At 40.2% G+C, this 15,706-nt stretch overlaps 1 protein-coding gene across 1 annotated transcript in view; it reads left to right on the forward strand.

Moving 5' to 3' along the window:
* Window positions 1–9,106: 9,106 nt before the first annotated feature.
* LOC126175634 (endothelial PAS domain-containing protein 1) overlaps window positions 9,107–15,706 on the forward strand; it is a 702,263-nt gene continuing 695,663 nt past the window's right edge. Inside the window, exon 1 of the mRNA XM_049922540.1 lies at window positions 9,107–9,298. Within this exon, the coding sequence (XP_049778497.1) occupies window positions 9,264–9,298 (35 nt within the window). The 5' untranslated portion in view covers window positions 9,107–9,263. The remainder of the gene's footprint in view (window positions 9,299–15,706) is intronic.

Consider the following 15,706-nt stretch of genomic DNA (forward strand, 5'->3'; position numbering starts at 1 on the left):
CACACACACACACACACACACACACACACACACACACCTCAGAAGTACAAGTTTATATGGCAACTAAGCTCTGCAGATGGTGAAGAGATTGAATGATCCTCGCAGACTTAACAAAAATGTAGGCAGTAATTTCAATCTCAACGAAAGCAGGTGCTGATAAATGTGTATATTAACAGACTATCGGTTTAATAAGTCGTGCTTGCAAAATGCTGACACGAATTATTTACAGCAGGCTGGAAAAACTGGTAGAAGCTGTCCTTGGAGAAGATCAGTTTGGGTTCCGGAAAAATATAAAATCACGCGAGGCAACACTGATTCTACGACTTATACGATACGTCAAGGAAAGGCAAATCTATGTTTACAGCTTTTGTAGATTTGGTGAAAGTTTTTGGAATGTTGACTGGACTACACCCTTTTAAATTTTTTACGTAGCAGAGATAAAATACATAAAAAGAAAGGTTACGATTTTTTGAGAAACCAGACTACGGTTAAAACAATCGAAAGACACGATACGGAAGCACTAATTGAGAAGGGGATGAGAAAAGTTCTCCCCGATGTTAATCAACCTGAACCATGATCAAGCAGTGAAAGAAACTGAGGCGAAATTTGGAAAATGGAGTAAAGTTCATGGAGAAGAAATAAAATCTTTGAGGATTGTCGATGATTCTGTAATTCTCTCAAAGATGGCAAAGGACATGGAAGAGCAGTTGGACGGAATGGATAGATTCTCGAAAAGGAGTTATAAGATGAACATAAACAAATATCAGACAAGGGTAATCGAATGTAGCCGAATTAAATCAGGTGAAGTGAGAGCAAAAGACTAGAAATTAGAGACACTAAAGGTAGCATCTCAGCTTGGCTATTTGGGCAGTAAAATAACTGATGGTGGCCGAAGGAGGCCATAGCAAGAGAAATATTTCTAAAAGATGGGATTTGTTAGCATCTTATACAAAATTAATCTTTTCAGACGGTATTTGTTTGGAGCGTAGCCTTCTACAGCAGTGAAACCTGTGCGATTAGCGGTTCAGACAAGAAGAGAACAGTTATTGTTGTTGTGGTGTTCAGTCCGGAGACTGGTTTGATGCAGCTCTCCATGCTGCTCTATTCTGTGCAACCCTCTTCATCTCTGAATAATTACTGCAACCTACATCCTTCTGAATCTGGTTTCTGCGTTCATCTCTTGGTCTCCCTCTACGATTTTTACTTCCCACACTACCCTCCAGTACTAAATAGCTGTTACCTTGCTGTCTCATAATGCTCTTATCAAACTATTCCTTCTTCTAGTCAGACTAGAAGAAGGGAACAAAAGCTTTTGAAATGTGATGCTATAGAAGAATGCTGAAGAGTAGTTGGGTAAATCGAGTAACTATGGAAGAAGCGCTGAATCGAAATGGAGAAAAAGAAATTTATGGCACAACTTGACTAAATGGAGGGATCGGTTGATAGGACACACTTAAATGCAATCGAGCTAGGAGGCGCAGTGGTTAGCACACTGCATTCGCATTCGGGAGGACGACGATCCAAATCCCAGTCAAGCCCTCCAAATTTAGGTTTTCCGTAAATCGATCTGGTACGGCCAATTTCCTTCCCCTCCTTTCGTACCCTGAGCTTGTGCTCCGTGTCTAATGATCGCGCTGTCGATGGGACGTTAACCTCTAATCTTCCTTCATTTTTCATTTTAAGGCACTGGTAAAGGGAGACCAAAAGATGAGTACAATACGCGGGTTTGAATGGCTGTAGGTTGCATTAGTTATTCAGAGGTAAAGAGGCTCGCACTGGTTAGACTATACAAGGTGGACAGCTGCAGTATACCAGCGTTAGGACTCAAGACCACAACAATATCCACATTCAAAGAGAGCTGACATTTATCTACGTGGGAAATTCTGCCCGAAAACTGTACTGTACTTTCTCAGAATCCTCTCAACGATGTAAGTCTCCTACTTACTATTACTGATTTCAGATGTTCGTTCTGTTCCCATCGTGTGGTAATATCGCCTGTAGAATTTTATACCTCAATCCCTTGATCGAATTTTTAGGGGTTCGTACCTCAGTCTGTAAAAACAGAACCCTTATAAGGACCGCTTTGTTGTCCGTTTGTCTGCACGACTCTTAAGAACTCTTTTTCTCAGAAAAATGTATGTCACTTACTAAGCTCCACGGTCCTTGGCGATGTAAAGATGATAAGCTTCTAAGCTAATGCAGTCAAAAGATACGGGCATTTATGTTACATATTTTAATACTCGCAAACTCACTCATCAAAACCTAAAAGGTACTACCCGTTGACTTGGAATCGTGAAATTCGGTGAAGTTTCACAATACAAGAAAAGGAAAAATCCGAAAATTAGTTATATCAAACGAACAAACATTTTGTCTTTTTTTAGTCTGTCCATCTTTTAAGACTTCTCTTTCTCTGGAACAGGTTGGCGTGTCAAATTCAAATTTGTGTCACATATTGAAGCCTATGGTCTCTTGGCGATGCAAAAAAACTGCAAGCTTGCAAGTCAACGCAATCAAAAGATTCGGTCATTCTGTCACATATTTGATACTCGCAGACTCACTCATGAAAACCTACAGGGTACTTTCCGTTGATCTAGAACCATGAAATTCGGCAAGAAGCTGGGTTTCGCGGTACAGATAAAGTAAAAAATCATAATACGTAAAAATATATTTTGCCATTTGAACATTCATATTCATCATCCGTCAAAAGCATGGTAAACGATAATTACTCCACGCACGTGTAAAATGTAAGTTTTAGTCACTTTTTAGTAAGTAAATAAAAAATCGAATTAAGTCGGGTGATGCTGAGGGAATTGAGAGGAAATGAGACACTTACAGTAGTAAAGGAGTTTTGCTATTTGGGAAGCAAAATAACTGATGAAGGTCGAAGTAGAGAGGATATAAAATGTAGACTGGCAATGGCAAGGAAAGCGTTTCTGAAGAAGAGAGATTTGTTAACATCGAGTATAGATTTAAGTGTCAGGAAGTCGTTTCTGAAAGTATTTGTATGGAGTGTAGCCATGTATGAAAGTGAAACATGGACGATAAATAGTTTGGACAGGAAGAGAATCGAAGCTTTCGAAATGAGATGCTACGGAAGAATGCTGAAGATTTGATGGGTAGATCACACAACTAATGAGGAGGTATTGAACAGAATTGAGGAGAAGAGCAGTTTGTGGCACAACTTGACGAGAAAAACGGACCGGTTGGTAGGACATGGTCTGAGGCATCAAGGGATCACAAATTTAGCATTGGAGATTCAGAAGGATGTAGTTTGCAGTAAGCACTGGGAGATGAAGAAGCTTGCTCAGGATAGAGTAGCATGGAGGGCTGCATCAAACCAGTCTCAAGACTGAAGATCACAACAAGAACAACAAATAAAAAATGTTTTATTAAATCTTCTGTACGTATATACCGCTTCCTTTTGTATGTCCAGGCTAGTCTCAGCGATTACTGTAGAGATTTTGATACGGCCTTGGAATTCTCTGGATCAGTATCTTGCCAGTATCGACATCGATTAACAGGCAAAAATCGTTGTGATTCTCGATTCCCGGGATGGATGAACTATATACTTTGCATATAGATAATTAAGTTTGCGAGTGCTACTTGCATTTGGCCATTTTTTTAATTTTCTTTGTCTTGTGTATTCTCTTACATTTATCCACATATATAGTCAACAAATTACAAATACCGTTCAAATAGCTCTAAATATTTTTACAGTCATCTAGTGGCGACATAAGCTTACCCAGCAAAAAATTAACCATCGCGATGCGCACGAGCAGATGAATCGTTAAGCCCTTACAGATGGCGCAGCGATCGAGTCACGTGCTGAACTGCGCGCACTGCCCCTACGTGAGCAGAAGGCAGCAGCGGGCAGTGAGACATCTTTGTTTCAAGAGAATATTCTACGTAAACGTGCACGAATATAAGGAAGTGACAGCGTGGCAAAAAGGCACTGTGCCATTGCCACACGGATGTGAAGTTACTGGATTTGTTGGTGTTTCGCGGAGGACTTTTCAACGTGTCTACAAGCAGTGATGTAACACATATGGCCACGACACACGACGTCAGAATTGCGGCCGGAAAAAGATCCTAACTGAAAGTGGCCGGAGACGCGTTGCCCAGCGTGTGAATCAAAATCGTTTCCACATCTGACAGGTATTGCTGTAGATGGTGAATGAAGGTACATCCCAATCTGCTAGCGAGAGAACATTGCGACGGAAACTGCAAGCAATGAACACCTGGAGTCGGTCACTTCACGAGAAGCCATTGCTCACATAGGCACATAAAGGCGACAACAGCAAAGTTCGCCGGGCCGGAAGAATATGTGACTGGTTTTCTACACACTTCTCGATTCGATTGCAAAACCATCTCGAACCCCACAGAAAATCTGTGGGAACTGTTGGAACAGTGGGTAAAACAGCGACATCTCCTTCTCCGCAATTTGGTGGAAATGCGTGACGAAATCCTCAGCGAGTGGCTTAACCTGGATGCTGCGTACCTGCCAACCTTGTGGACTCACTCTTAACCGAATTCACGCGTTTATCAGATCCAGGGACGGAATTACACTGTATTAAATGATACTTGCAATTATTTCTCTATGGGTGACTAGTTCTATGTCTGGTGAGTTTATTCCAGTAGCCGGCCAGTGTGGCCGAGAGGTGCTAGGCGCTTCAGTCTGGAACCGCGCGACCGCTACGGTCGCAGGTTCGAATCCTGCCTCGGGCATAGATGTGTGTGATGTCCTTAGGTTAGTTAGGTTTAAGTAGTTCTAAGTTCTAGGGGACTGATGGCCTCAGATGTTAAGTCCCATAGTGCTCAGAGCCGTTTGAACCATTTGTTCCAGTAAACAACGGAGTCTTCAGCGAACCGTCTGGGACTGCTGTTGCGCTATATAATTTTATTAGTCCTACAACTTTGCTTCCGTCGTTTCGCAATACATGACAGTTGCAGAAAGTGATGGTGCAGATGGTACGTGGTAAGTGTCGTACAATAAGCTTTATTTGCAAGCATAATGCTATCAAAATATTAAAGCTATTTTCGATTGAATATGTCATACTTACGAGCCCAGTTCTCGTAATTTGCGGGAAGCTTTAGTTTTCTACTGCAACACGAAGAAATCTGCGGCTGAGGCTCATAAAATATTGAGTAAGATCTTTGGTGCACCTGTTAGTGAAAGAACGTGCAGAGAATGGTTCCAGTGCTTCAAGAACGTTGATGGCCGGCATGGCGGTGAAAGAGAGGTTTCCGAAGCTGAAACCGAAGGAAACAATCACAGGAGATCGTTGTCGATAGCAGTTGATGTATTTGAGCCGAGCACTGAAAACAAAAGGCCACAATACAGCGATACACATGAAAAGGCGATTTTGCAACTTGACAGTGCTCGACCACATGTCACAAAACCCGTCAAAGTATACTTGGAAACTTTGAAATGGGAAATCCTAGAACCCGCCTGTATTCTCCAGGCTTTACTTTCTCCGACTAGCAACTTTTTCGATAATAGCACACAACCTGACTGACCAGTATTTCCGGTCATATGAATAAGTGCAAAATTGGATAGATTCATTGATCTCAAAAAATGCTCAGTTCTTCTGCCGCGGGATAAGTATGCTGCTCGATAGACTTAGTGGTCAGCAACGGCCAATACTTTGAACTGTAAATATTGTGTAAGTTTTTCACAATGAGGCCCCGAACTTAAAGAATAAAAACTGCAGAACCAAATTTGTAGGCCTAATACAAATCTGTATATATAGGGTATTACATGTAGGCTAGTTGGAAAGTAGCAATTTGAAACAAGTAAAAATAGATAAGATAGTAAGGGAGGAAAGGAGAAAAGGGCAAACGAAAGGAGAAAAGGTTGAAATTAAAACAGCTCCCCCGTTTTTCCTAAGGCGTATATCCGTTATAATGTGGAACTTGTCAAAGAAAAATGTTTATTTACATACTGCGAGTATGATAACACCATTCCTAGCAGAACTAGCAACTATGACCGATATCAGAACATGATGACACAGAGCCCGAGGTTTTACTGTTTCTTACCTAAAGCGTATGTCAGTCACTGAGAAACGCCGACGTTCACTCAAAACCACGTTGTCGAGAAACCTAATTATGGTTATCATCAACACAAATATCTGGACATTCACACACAGCACTCGACGCAGCTCGCTAGACAGACCTTCAAAGAAACTTTGCGAAGACAGTATAAAATTAAGGATTACTGGTGCCTTGTCGCAGTTCAAGTCCCGATCGAATACACGATTTTAATCGGTCGCGGAGCCCATCCAACATCATGACGAAAGAATCATTCTGGAACACTGCTCGTAAGGTGTGGTTAAACCAAGCTCTGCCACATTCTTTTGTGCAATCTTAATTGTGGTCCCTCTCCTTTGAGCCCAACCCGACGGATACCTATGGTAGATCGGAGAAAACCACTGTTCAGGCTGTGTTGCTGGCGGGGCCGGAAAGTGCTAACTGCCACACCACGTATCATTATAAGTCTCATTGGCTCAGCATGAATTGTTTGTACAACCAACCTACACAGCCTATACCTCAACCTCCACTACACTAATAACTTCTGATCTGAAGCTTGAAGTTAGGCACCTCTTCATGGGACCTATGCCTCTTGGTAAGAGGCGGCGCACGGCCTGGATGGAAAGATCTTAATTGTGGTTCCTCTCTTCTGAGCCCAACCCGACGGATACCTATGGTAGATCGGGGAAAACCACCGTTCAGGTCGTGTTGTCGGCGGGGCCGGGAGGTGCTTGCGCCTGATGTACTCTACTAGGTGCCTTGAAGGCTCAACACAAACCGTTATCGTCGTTACCTTTATTACTATTACCACAAGAACCCTTTCATTAGCAACTTTGAGCCAAGCACAAAATCAGTTACCTCTCTATTGTATATCGTAAATAGTTTAGCAAGCTGGACATGGAGGTCTTAGTCTTAGTTTCTAGCTTTAACGTATCCTAATCTCTTCTAGTTAAGTTAGGTTTTAGGATGGTAGATGTTAAAGGCTTGGTGAGCGATGGCCATCGTCTTGAGGGTCATTCCAAGACCCGGGCCGCCGCCCACAACCAGGTGACGGACAATATTATACCTATCTCCTCTCTATTCAATTCTCTCCCTTCCTTCTTTCTAAGTATTTAATTCCGGCTTGTTTATTAATATCTCACTTGATTTTGTATTAGTTATAAGTTTTTTAATGCTGCACAAAAAAGATATCAAATGGATGTAAACAAATAGAGCCCGCCTCCACGTGGCGGGACACGGGCAACGGTGTGAGTGGGGACGGGAGCCGGGGTGGTGTTACTTTGTCATACCGGACCCCGGACGGCGGCTAAGTGGCAACATACGGCCCACCATAAGAAATTAGACGGTGGGTCATAAAAAATAAGCAGCTAGTGAAAAAAAGTGTGCAATAAATTATGGAAGCTAGTCTTTGTGCTGTCTGCAAATGGATCGTTAGTGAAAGTTAGTGCGAGAGCTTCAGAAAAGTCTTTTGAACCAAGACATCCACAACCACGTTCAGCTCATCTAAACAAGAATGACTGAAGGGAATAATCCTACATTGTAAAGCTTGATGTATTTAATTCTTCATTCGGATGATGATAAACTCACAGTACATAAAAGAAAGTTGTTCAAGAGCACGTCTAGCGGAAGACAAAGATCCAGGTTTGAGTCCCAATACACCCCCTCCCCCCTCTTTTCACTTTAATTCCAGGATGATACAATATTTTAGTGAAAATGAAATGAAATGTCGTGTGGCTAGGACCACCCGTCGGGTGGACCGGTCGCCTAGTGCAAATCTTTTTAGTTGACGCCACTTCGGCGAAAGGCGCGTCGATGGGGATGATGGTCCGGGAATCGAACCCGAGCCCCTTTGTGCACAGCATTCCGCCGCACTGACCACTTAGCTATCGAGACGGACAATATTTTAGTGTTTGGTTAATACTAAACAAATTTGTAATACCGTGACAACGACTTTAGACTGTCTTGCTATTTAATAAGGCAGTAGTTGGAAGAAGTGGACAAGAACTATGACCATTACTTGTGAATTTTTTTTAACGTTAGAAGCAACTGCACCATCAAGGCACTAGTTGTTATGCCTTTCATCGATTACCAATTCAGACCATTGCTTATTCATCAGCCGAAAAAGGATAAACGCTACAAGAAAATAACGAGGCACTTTCGTAAAATGGTTCGAGATGAAAGAATTCGCCTTCTGCTTACCCCAAAAACGGCCGACTTTCTGTAGCGAAGGTTGGCGTACATATTCCTGCGCTGGTTCGCACCTTCCCAATGGATCAGTTCTGCGTTTATCTCCTATGTGTACTATATATGATCTGTGGGACGGACTATCTATTGAATGTTCTCTGGTACGTTTCTGTTACTCTAAGGAAAAGGTATTAAAATCAGTAGCTTAACTCTTTGTTAAAATAAAAAGATCACCATACAAGGATATATTTTCCACGTATCACAAAGGAAGTTTGCACCGTAAAATTTTATACCACGTCCCATTGTTGCTGCATTAACATATTGTTAGGAGCACGAATTTGTTGGTATTCATCCTGATAAGAACTATTACATTCAATTACCACAACCTGACTACTGTTTTGTCTTATTGCTAGTCAACATCTTCAATTTAACAGTTCATTATATTTGTGCCATAATCGATTAACAACACTTAAAAAAAGGTAGCGAATGTACTTGGTAAGTTTACTAACTTTATACATGTACAACTTTTCTGACAATCGTCACTGAAGCACCTGCGAGAGTATGTCTCATCTTTTCAAGCATATCCAGGACACAGAAAAAAATATTTATGTAAAAATATCTTTTAAAAAATGCACAAATATGATGTACCTGTGTCGTCGTTTACGTGGAAAAGTTGCCTTTGTTAACGTGATAACACATAGATTTAGGTCCCTCTGGAAGCAGAATTGCTACGTCCTAATGCATATTCGTTCCTATTAAGTTTTCTGAGTCTCAGCTGATTGTCACATGCCGGAAAATCGTGTGTTGTAGAAAGATTGAAAGCGCAGCGGTTCTCGTGTTTTAGAAGGCTGTGGACGGCACGTCGCTTGACAAGCTTAATAACAGAGGGCAGCACGGTATTTCCAGTTTGACGTCAGCTGGTGTGCGTTGTGTTTGTGTGCCGTACTTTCGTATATTGTGATTTTTTGTGATCATTGTTTTAATAAAGAGCATATTTAAGAACTTTCCGAAGAATTTTGTGTGCTTAACGACAAAGGTACAACTGCTTCGTCATGGAGAAAAAGAAATCTTCCAAGGAAAAGCGGAGGTAAGTTCAAGTTGTTTATGGCTGCTCGTGTATTAAAGTAGGTCAATTCGTGAATTTCCGCAACATTGCAGCCGGTTCCGTGGCTTCTACGTTTCCGTAAAAGATCAAGCCTACAAGAATTTAATGAGCTGATGTAATTGTGTGCATAGGTTCTGTCATGATAAGAGAGAGTTGTATACATAACTTACCATAACCTTATGAGAAAGCAACTTTACTAACAGTAAACATATGTGAACTGTGTAACTTCTAAAGCAAATCCTGTTGGACTGCAGCTTTTACATCCTAATTAGAGATTATTGGAGGTCGCTTGTTTTATTTTGAATTGCTATATCTTATTCCCTCGCTGAAATTTGTCTATTATAGTAAGTGCATCATATTTGTAGCTCCTTAGAGACGTGTTTTTTGGATTGATTAAGTGTCCTTGTAAAGTAATGAGCATGAATAATGATGTTTTAGTTAATTCTTGTGTATGTGAGAGAATGTTTTTCCGATGACAGTGTTCAGAACAGCCCATATGACTGCGGCTAAACAGTCAGGCAGATGCAGAATAATACTGGGCTCTTAGACTGTGTCTTACGATTATACTTTTTTATAAACATCGTTATTGTCTGCTTACTACACATGTTTTTGTCAGTGCTTTGTTGTCACCACCTGGCGGAGTTAAATTTTTGTTGCGCGCACAGAACAAACTACACGTGCTTGCAGGCAACCTTTGCCTCGCCTAATCTGAACTACGTTATAGAATTTGTTATTGTTTTCTTGCACTTGAAATCTTAAATTCACTGCTGTTCATTAGGCTACTAGTTGACAAGGTCAAGAAGGTCACTTAATCGGCAGCACTAATACTAATCATTACGAAAATTGCAATCGGATGTTACTATCTCGTGAAACTTTCCATGTAATTATATTTACCTTCGTACGCAATCACGTGCGGTATCTATGGTAGTGGCGAACAATTCACCAGCTGGTCGGTTCCCAATTTGTTATGCATGCATTGTTTAGTGAGTGCTGTAAATTTGCGCTTGCAGACTGTAAAAGCGTGTTCTCAGTTTTAGTGCCCAACAGCATTCTATACGTCCAATTTTTTGTCTTAATTAATGTTGCTGTTTGAGATGGTTGTTTATGAGGTTCACTTCTGAGAGAAAATGTTGAGGTATGAACGCGCAAAACTATGCCATGTTTAGTTAAAGATCTACCTGCCGTTTCACAATTTTTTTATCTTGAGTTAAAATTGATTTACGGTAGTGATAGGGTTAATAACACTACAATTTATTTTTCGCTGCCTTGCTTGTAATACATACTACGGGCTCAGTTTCTAGAGACAAAGGGGTCCCATGGAGCAATTGAAGGAACGAGTACCCAGTAACGTACAGACAACAGTTTATTAAGACCTCATAGAGCTTTTCGTCAATATATGTTAAGTTGAAAATAGCTATGTTCACAGTTTACTGAAAAATAAATCTCAGAAAATCTTTCTCACGCCAGTAGTCTACAAATAAAAGTGATTTGTAAAAATATGTTGCTTCTGTACTGGCTTACATTTGTGATAGATCATGCAAGTAAGGATGGTTCACTTTTCATGTTATCGTGAACCATGAAACTTCTAGCCCGTTGTTTACAAAACTATCAAAGTTTGTTTTCATAAAAGCGTTTTTATAATTTGAATTAGAAAAGAAAACAACGTACCTCAAGCTACTTCCCGGCTGCGCCAAATAACTAGCTTCAGTAGAAATAGACTTCTTTGTGAAGCCAATTTAACAGGGCAGACGCCAGTTCTTCTACTTGATGAGTAGAAGCTACTACTTACGCACCCAGAGTCTATAGTTGGGAATGATAAGGCTATCCAATGACATTCGTGACAGATAAGATAAATATCTTCATGATCACACCTCTTGTTAACGACTTCTTATCGTTTGTTATTCGCGAAACAGTTTATTTACGTGTTACTGTGTGGAATTCTCTTTCTAAAAATTGTATTAAAAAATAAATGTGTTTTAGGGCCTTTCAAACGCTCAGGGGTATTTTCTACCCTTTCTGCCTAGGTAATCTCACTCATAGACTTGATCCTTTTGTCTGCCGATAAAGCGTTATAGCACTGTCCTGAGCTTGCAACATTAGTTTCAGTTTGAAGGAATAGTATCAAGTACTATCACATTTCGGATTTGTCAAATCTTCAGCTGGAGTTAGGTGCGATGTGGATGATTCGCAGTGGTGTGACATAGTTTTCACGTGCTGCCTTAAATAGTTCTTTATTTAGTGTAAATTATCCAGAGCATGGATGCGATGTATCTTTCTCGCCAACCTTTCTTAATTTCTTGTGCGAAAACATTGTCAGTCATTTAGCTATTTTAGGCTACGTCATTACATGTGAACTGGAATATGGCATGCAAAGGGACATAGTATACGCAGAAATTTATGAAATATTTTTGATTGAGATTGTATTGATTTGTTTTTGCCGGCCCTGTTCATCCACGGTTCTACGCAGAACATCTAAAGCATAAATCTTAACATATGTGATAGTGTACAAAGTTATTGTTGTAGATATAAATTGTTTTTGTTGAAATTCAGTTAACTTGAAAACACATTACTTTCTAAACAAAATTAATCATTTTTGTGTTATATTTTTTACTATCACAGTTTAAAAAAAGTATCTCACGCCAAGAACTCGCAATCGTATACAATGAGTTTGTCACAATGCCTAGGGCAGCATAGAGTTTTTAATGAAGTGAGATTTTCAACATATTGTATGAAAACTATCCAAAATGATCCAAACACTCTTTGAAATAGTTTCTTTTATATCGTTTTTTTTTCTAGTGGTTTAGCAGGTAGCATACTGGACACACATTCGCCCATTCTGATGTCGGTTTTCCGTGGTTTTCTTTATCGATTAAAGTGACTGCTGGGATGGTTCCTTTCAAATGGACGCGACGTTTCTCATTCCTCTGGAATGGATCCTTTGAAACGGACGCGACCTTTTTCGTTTCTCGTCCAGTCCGACCACGTGTTCCGTTCCAGAATGATGTCAAGTCAAACACTTTTCTTCCTTTGCTTCTTGATAACACTGCAGTCCTTTCATACGTTACGTCAATGGATATTGACTTTCATCATGTGTCTACTCTAACCTCTTCGTATTTATTTTAGTACTATAAATTCTCTACGTCGCGTGTTTTGTCGTTTTGGGAAAACGGCATTAAAATGTGAAACAAAAGATTTAAAAGTTGCAAATATTGGGTCCAAGAAGAAAATGTATTTCAGCTCTATTATGATGAGCATTTTTAAAGTAAGATGGACGGTATTTGGGTCTAGTATTGACGTAAACAATTATTTGACCATTACGTGACATGTTCTATTTACTCGAGCATCTTCTCACTAAAAGCCAAGGGAACGGTAAAGCTTATCCACCGACCTATGTGTAGTCACATTACATAGGGTGAAACAGAATAATCTGGAAGGAATTTATTTGCGAAGCAAAATTTGTGGGTTGGGTGGGGACAGAATATAGTGCAAACAATGAAAGTATACGGGGTAGTCAAATGAGAACGAGTACATTTATCCCATGGGCCCACATGTAGCCAAGTGTTTTTTCTGCGCCACTGCTGTTTTGCTGGGAAACCCTTGCGTATTCTCCAAACAGTCCCGATTTCCGTACCTTTGGAACTCTTGAGTAAAGACATTCGTGGCCGTCAATTTGCTTCGGTGTACGCTTTGGTACAATCATGGTTCCACAATCAAGCGCAGACATTTTTCCATGAAGGCATCTCACAGTGGGGTAAATTATTAACAGTTATGGCGTATTCTTTTGAAATAATATACAGTGTACTTACTTTTTCGTCAGTCTCGTTGACTGCCCCAGATGTTATGTGTGTTGCCGCCGAGGTTGTTTGTGACGGCTGTAGAACGAGGACATTGCAAATTTCCTGTGCAACATCTATTTGTGAATACAGGTAATACTTGCGAAGAGAAATCCAAACTCATCAGCTATGGACATCTAAAACCAATCAGCACATGCTGCGTAGCAATCCAGAAATCGCCGTTTGAAAATAAAAACGTATCACCGATAATTAAGAATCTTTATGCAGTGGCCCTTCTTAACCATCACTTGAAGTATCTTCAAGTATACCTTAATTGGATGGTGGTAGAGAGACCGCAGGAGGAGTAAAGGATGGTTTGATGAAGTTTGCCTAACGCAACTGCAAATTGCAATGTGTTACAACAGACAGACAGTACATTTCGAACGTATGGAGTAGATAATGTTTTGACTGGATGGGAGTTGATGTTCCTATTTGGAAATAACGGGGCCATAACAGAGGTTTATGCTAATAAAGATTGGATTACATCAATCAAATAACAGAGGACGTCGGTTGTAAATGCTGTTGTGAGATAGAGAGGTTGGCACAAGAGATGAAGTCTCAGCGAACAGCTCAATCCGGTCAGAAGACTAATGGCCCCCAAATAATAATAATAGTTTACATAAATACATACATAAAAACCACTAAGTCAAAAATGTATTTATAAATAACGTTTAGTCATGTGCAATACATTCCTTGGCTTGTCTATCTCTGATTGACTGGACATTATTTATAAATTTTGTATTTTTGACATTGGATTTTTTGACGTACAATTTGCTCGTGCTGTTAACAAAAATCAGACATATGCTTCCTTTCGCAGAGGCGCTCATGTTCTCTTTCTACGCATCTGCCCTCTCCTTAGCGTTTAAGGAGAGTTTGGATTTTTTTTCGGGTTATTATCCACCAACAAAATTTGCAATTTTCTCAATAAAATGGTATACAAATCATTTATGAGGTCGAATGGGAAGTTTTTTTAAATGTCATCTAATTAAAAACCTTACATGTATTACTTCAAGGTAAGATAAAGTCTGTAACTATTTACATAGAGTGCTGTGGGTTACAGTATTACAAAGGCGAAATTATGTTGATTTATTGGTGGCTCTGTCGATAACAATATGGTAGCTGTTCATAATGTAAGCTCATGTACTATCTAGAAGATCTAAGAATCCTACAGCTACAGAGACCAGTGTCGAGACCGGAAAGATAATCGAATTTCAGATTCTGAGAAAATATTTTTATAACTGTAAATCAGTAAACAGAACGTACCTGTGATAGGAACTATGAAAGAACAAGTGGTGCAGCTCTTGAAATTTTCAGTCGGCCCTTGAATGATGCGAGTGTTTGTTATTCTATGTTCTTGTGTGGTGGGGAATCAAAGGTATACAACAGTGTAGTAGCAGCTCGGCCTTGTGGTGATAAGATTATCAAAAAGCAGGTATGTGTGGCTCACGTCCGGGAGAGGATCTCCACTGGGTAAGGAAGTTGAAACTAACAAGTTTGAGAAATAACAAACCTTCTGATTGTAAAAGGGGTAGGCGGGCAGACAGAATTATTGATGAATTGCAACAGTACTGTGGGACGAGCATTAGGATTGACACTGATTATTTGTTCAGAATGCGGCAGGCATTGTGGGCTACATTGTTCCTCAAACTGTCAACAAATGGCAAACCAATACATCAACTTTGCCTCCCGTACAAAATTGATGGTAAGTAACGCAACGCCGAACATTCAGACACTTCATAGAGCCAGAAACATTCCGCTCCAGCTGCAGTCATGGAAATTACAAATCCCATTTACAGAGAATTGGCACATTCTCACTTCTTGAAGAGTCTGTATGGGCAGACGCAGAATCTAAATAAGTCTTTCAAAAACTCATACGGACTCACATACCAAAAAAATGTTGTGTGTTGGGATGCAGACGCTAAGATGCCGGGTCTGGGGTTCTTTTATTGCTTTTAATGATGGCTCTCCCACGGCTGTCAGTAGTTCTGACGGGATGTCGTCTACTCCAAGGGCCGTGTTTCGACGTATGTCTTCCAGTGGTCTATCAAATTCTCCTCGCAGGATCATATATCATCTTCATCTGCGTCCGCTACCATTTCTATAATATTGCCGTCAAGTTCGTCTACCTTGTATAGACCTATATATTCCGTCCACCTTTCAGCTTTCCCTTATTTGCGTAATACTTGTTTTCCATATGAACTCTTGATATTCATACAGTTCTTCCCTTTTCTCCAAAAGTCTCACTAATTTTCCTGTGGGTGGTATCTATTTTTCCCCCGGACAAAAATGTTTCTAAAGCCTTACATTGGGCGTCTAGCAACTCCTCCAATCTCTCTTTATAGATTTTGTATCCCGTTTCACCTGCTTCATTTGTGGAACGAAATTATTTCTGAAACATGGACCTATAAAAGTGGGCCCATATTTACCACTTTTAATATTAATAAATTGTTTCACTTTGTAGAACAACAAAAAACTGACTGAGTAGCACACGTTCCCACACTGTCGACATACATGTTTGCTTAAAGATTATGATGAAGGATTTATGTCAAATTCATAT

Source organism: Schistocerca cancellata, chromosome 1 (assembly GCF_023864275.1).
Source record: "Schistocerca cancellata isolate TAMUIC-IGC-003103 chromosome 1, iqSchCanc2.1, whole genome shotgun sequence".
NCBI lineage: Eukaryota > Metazoa > Arthropoda > Insecta > Orthoptera > Acrididae > Schistocerca > Schistocerca cancellata.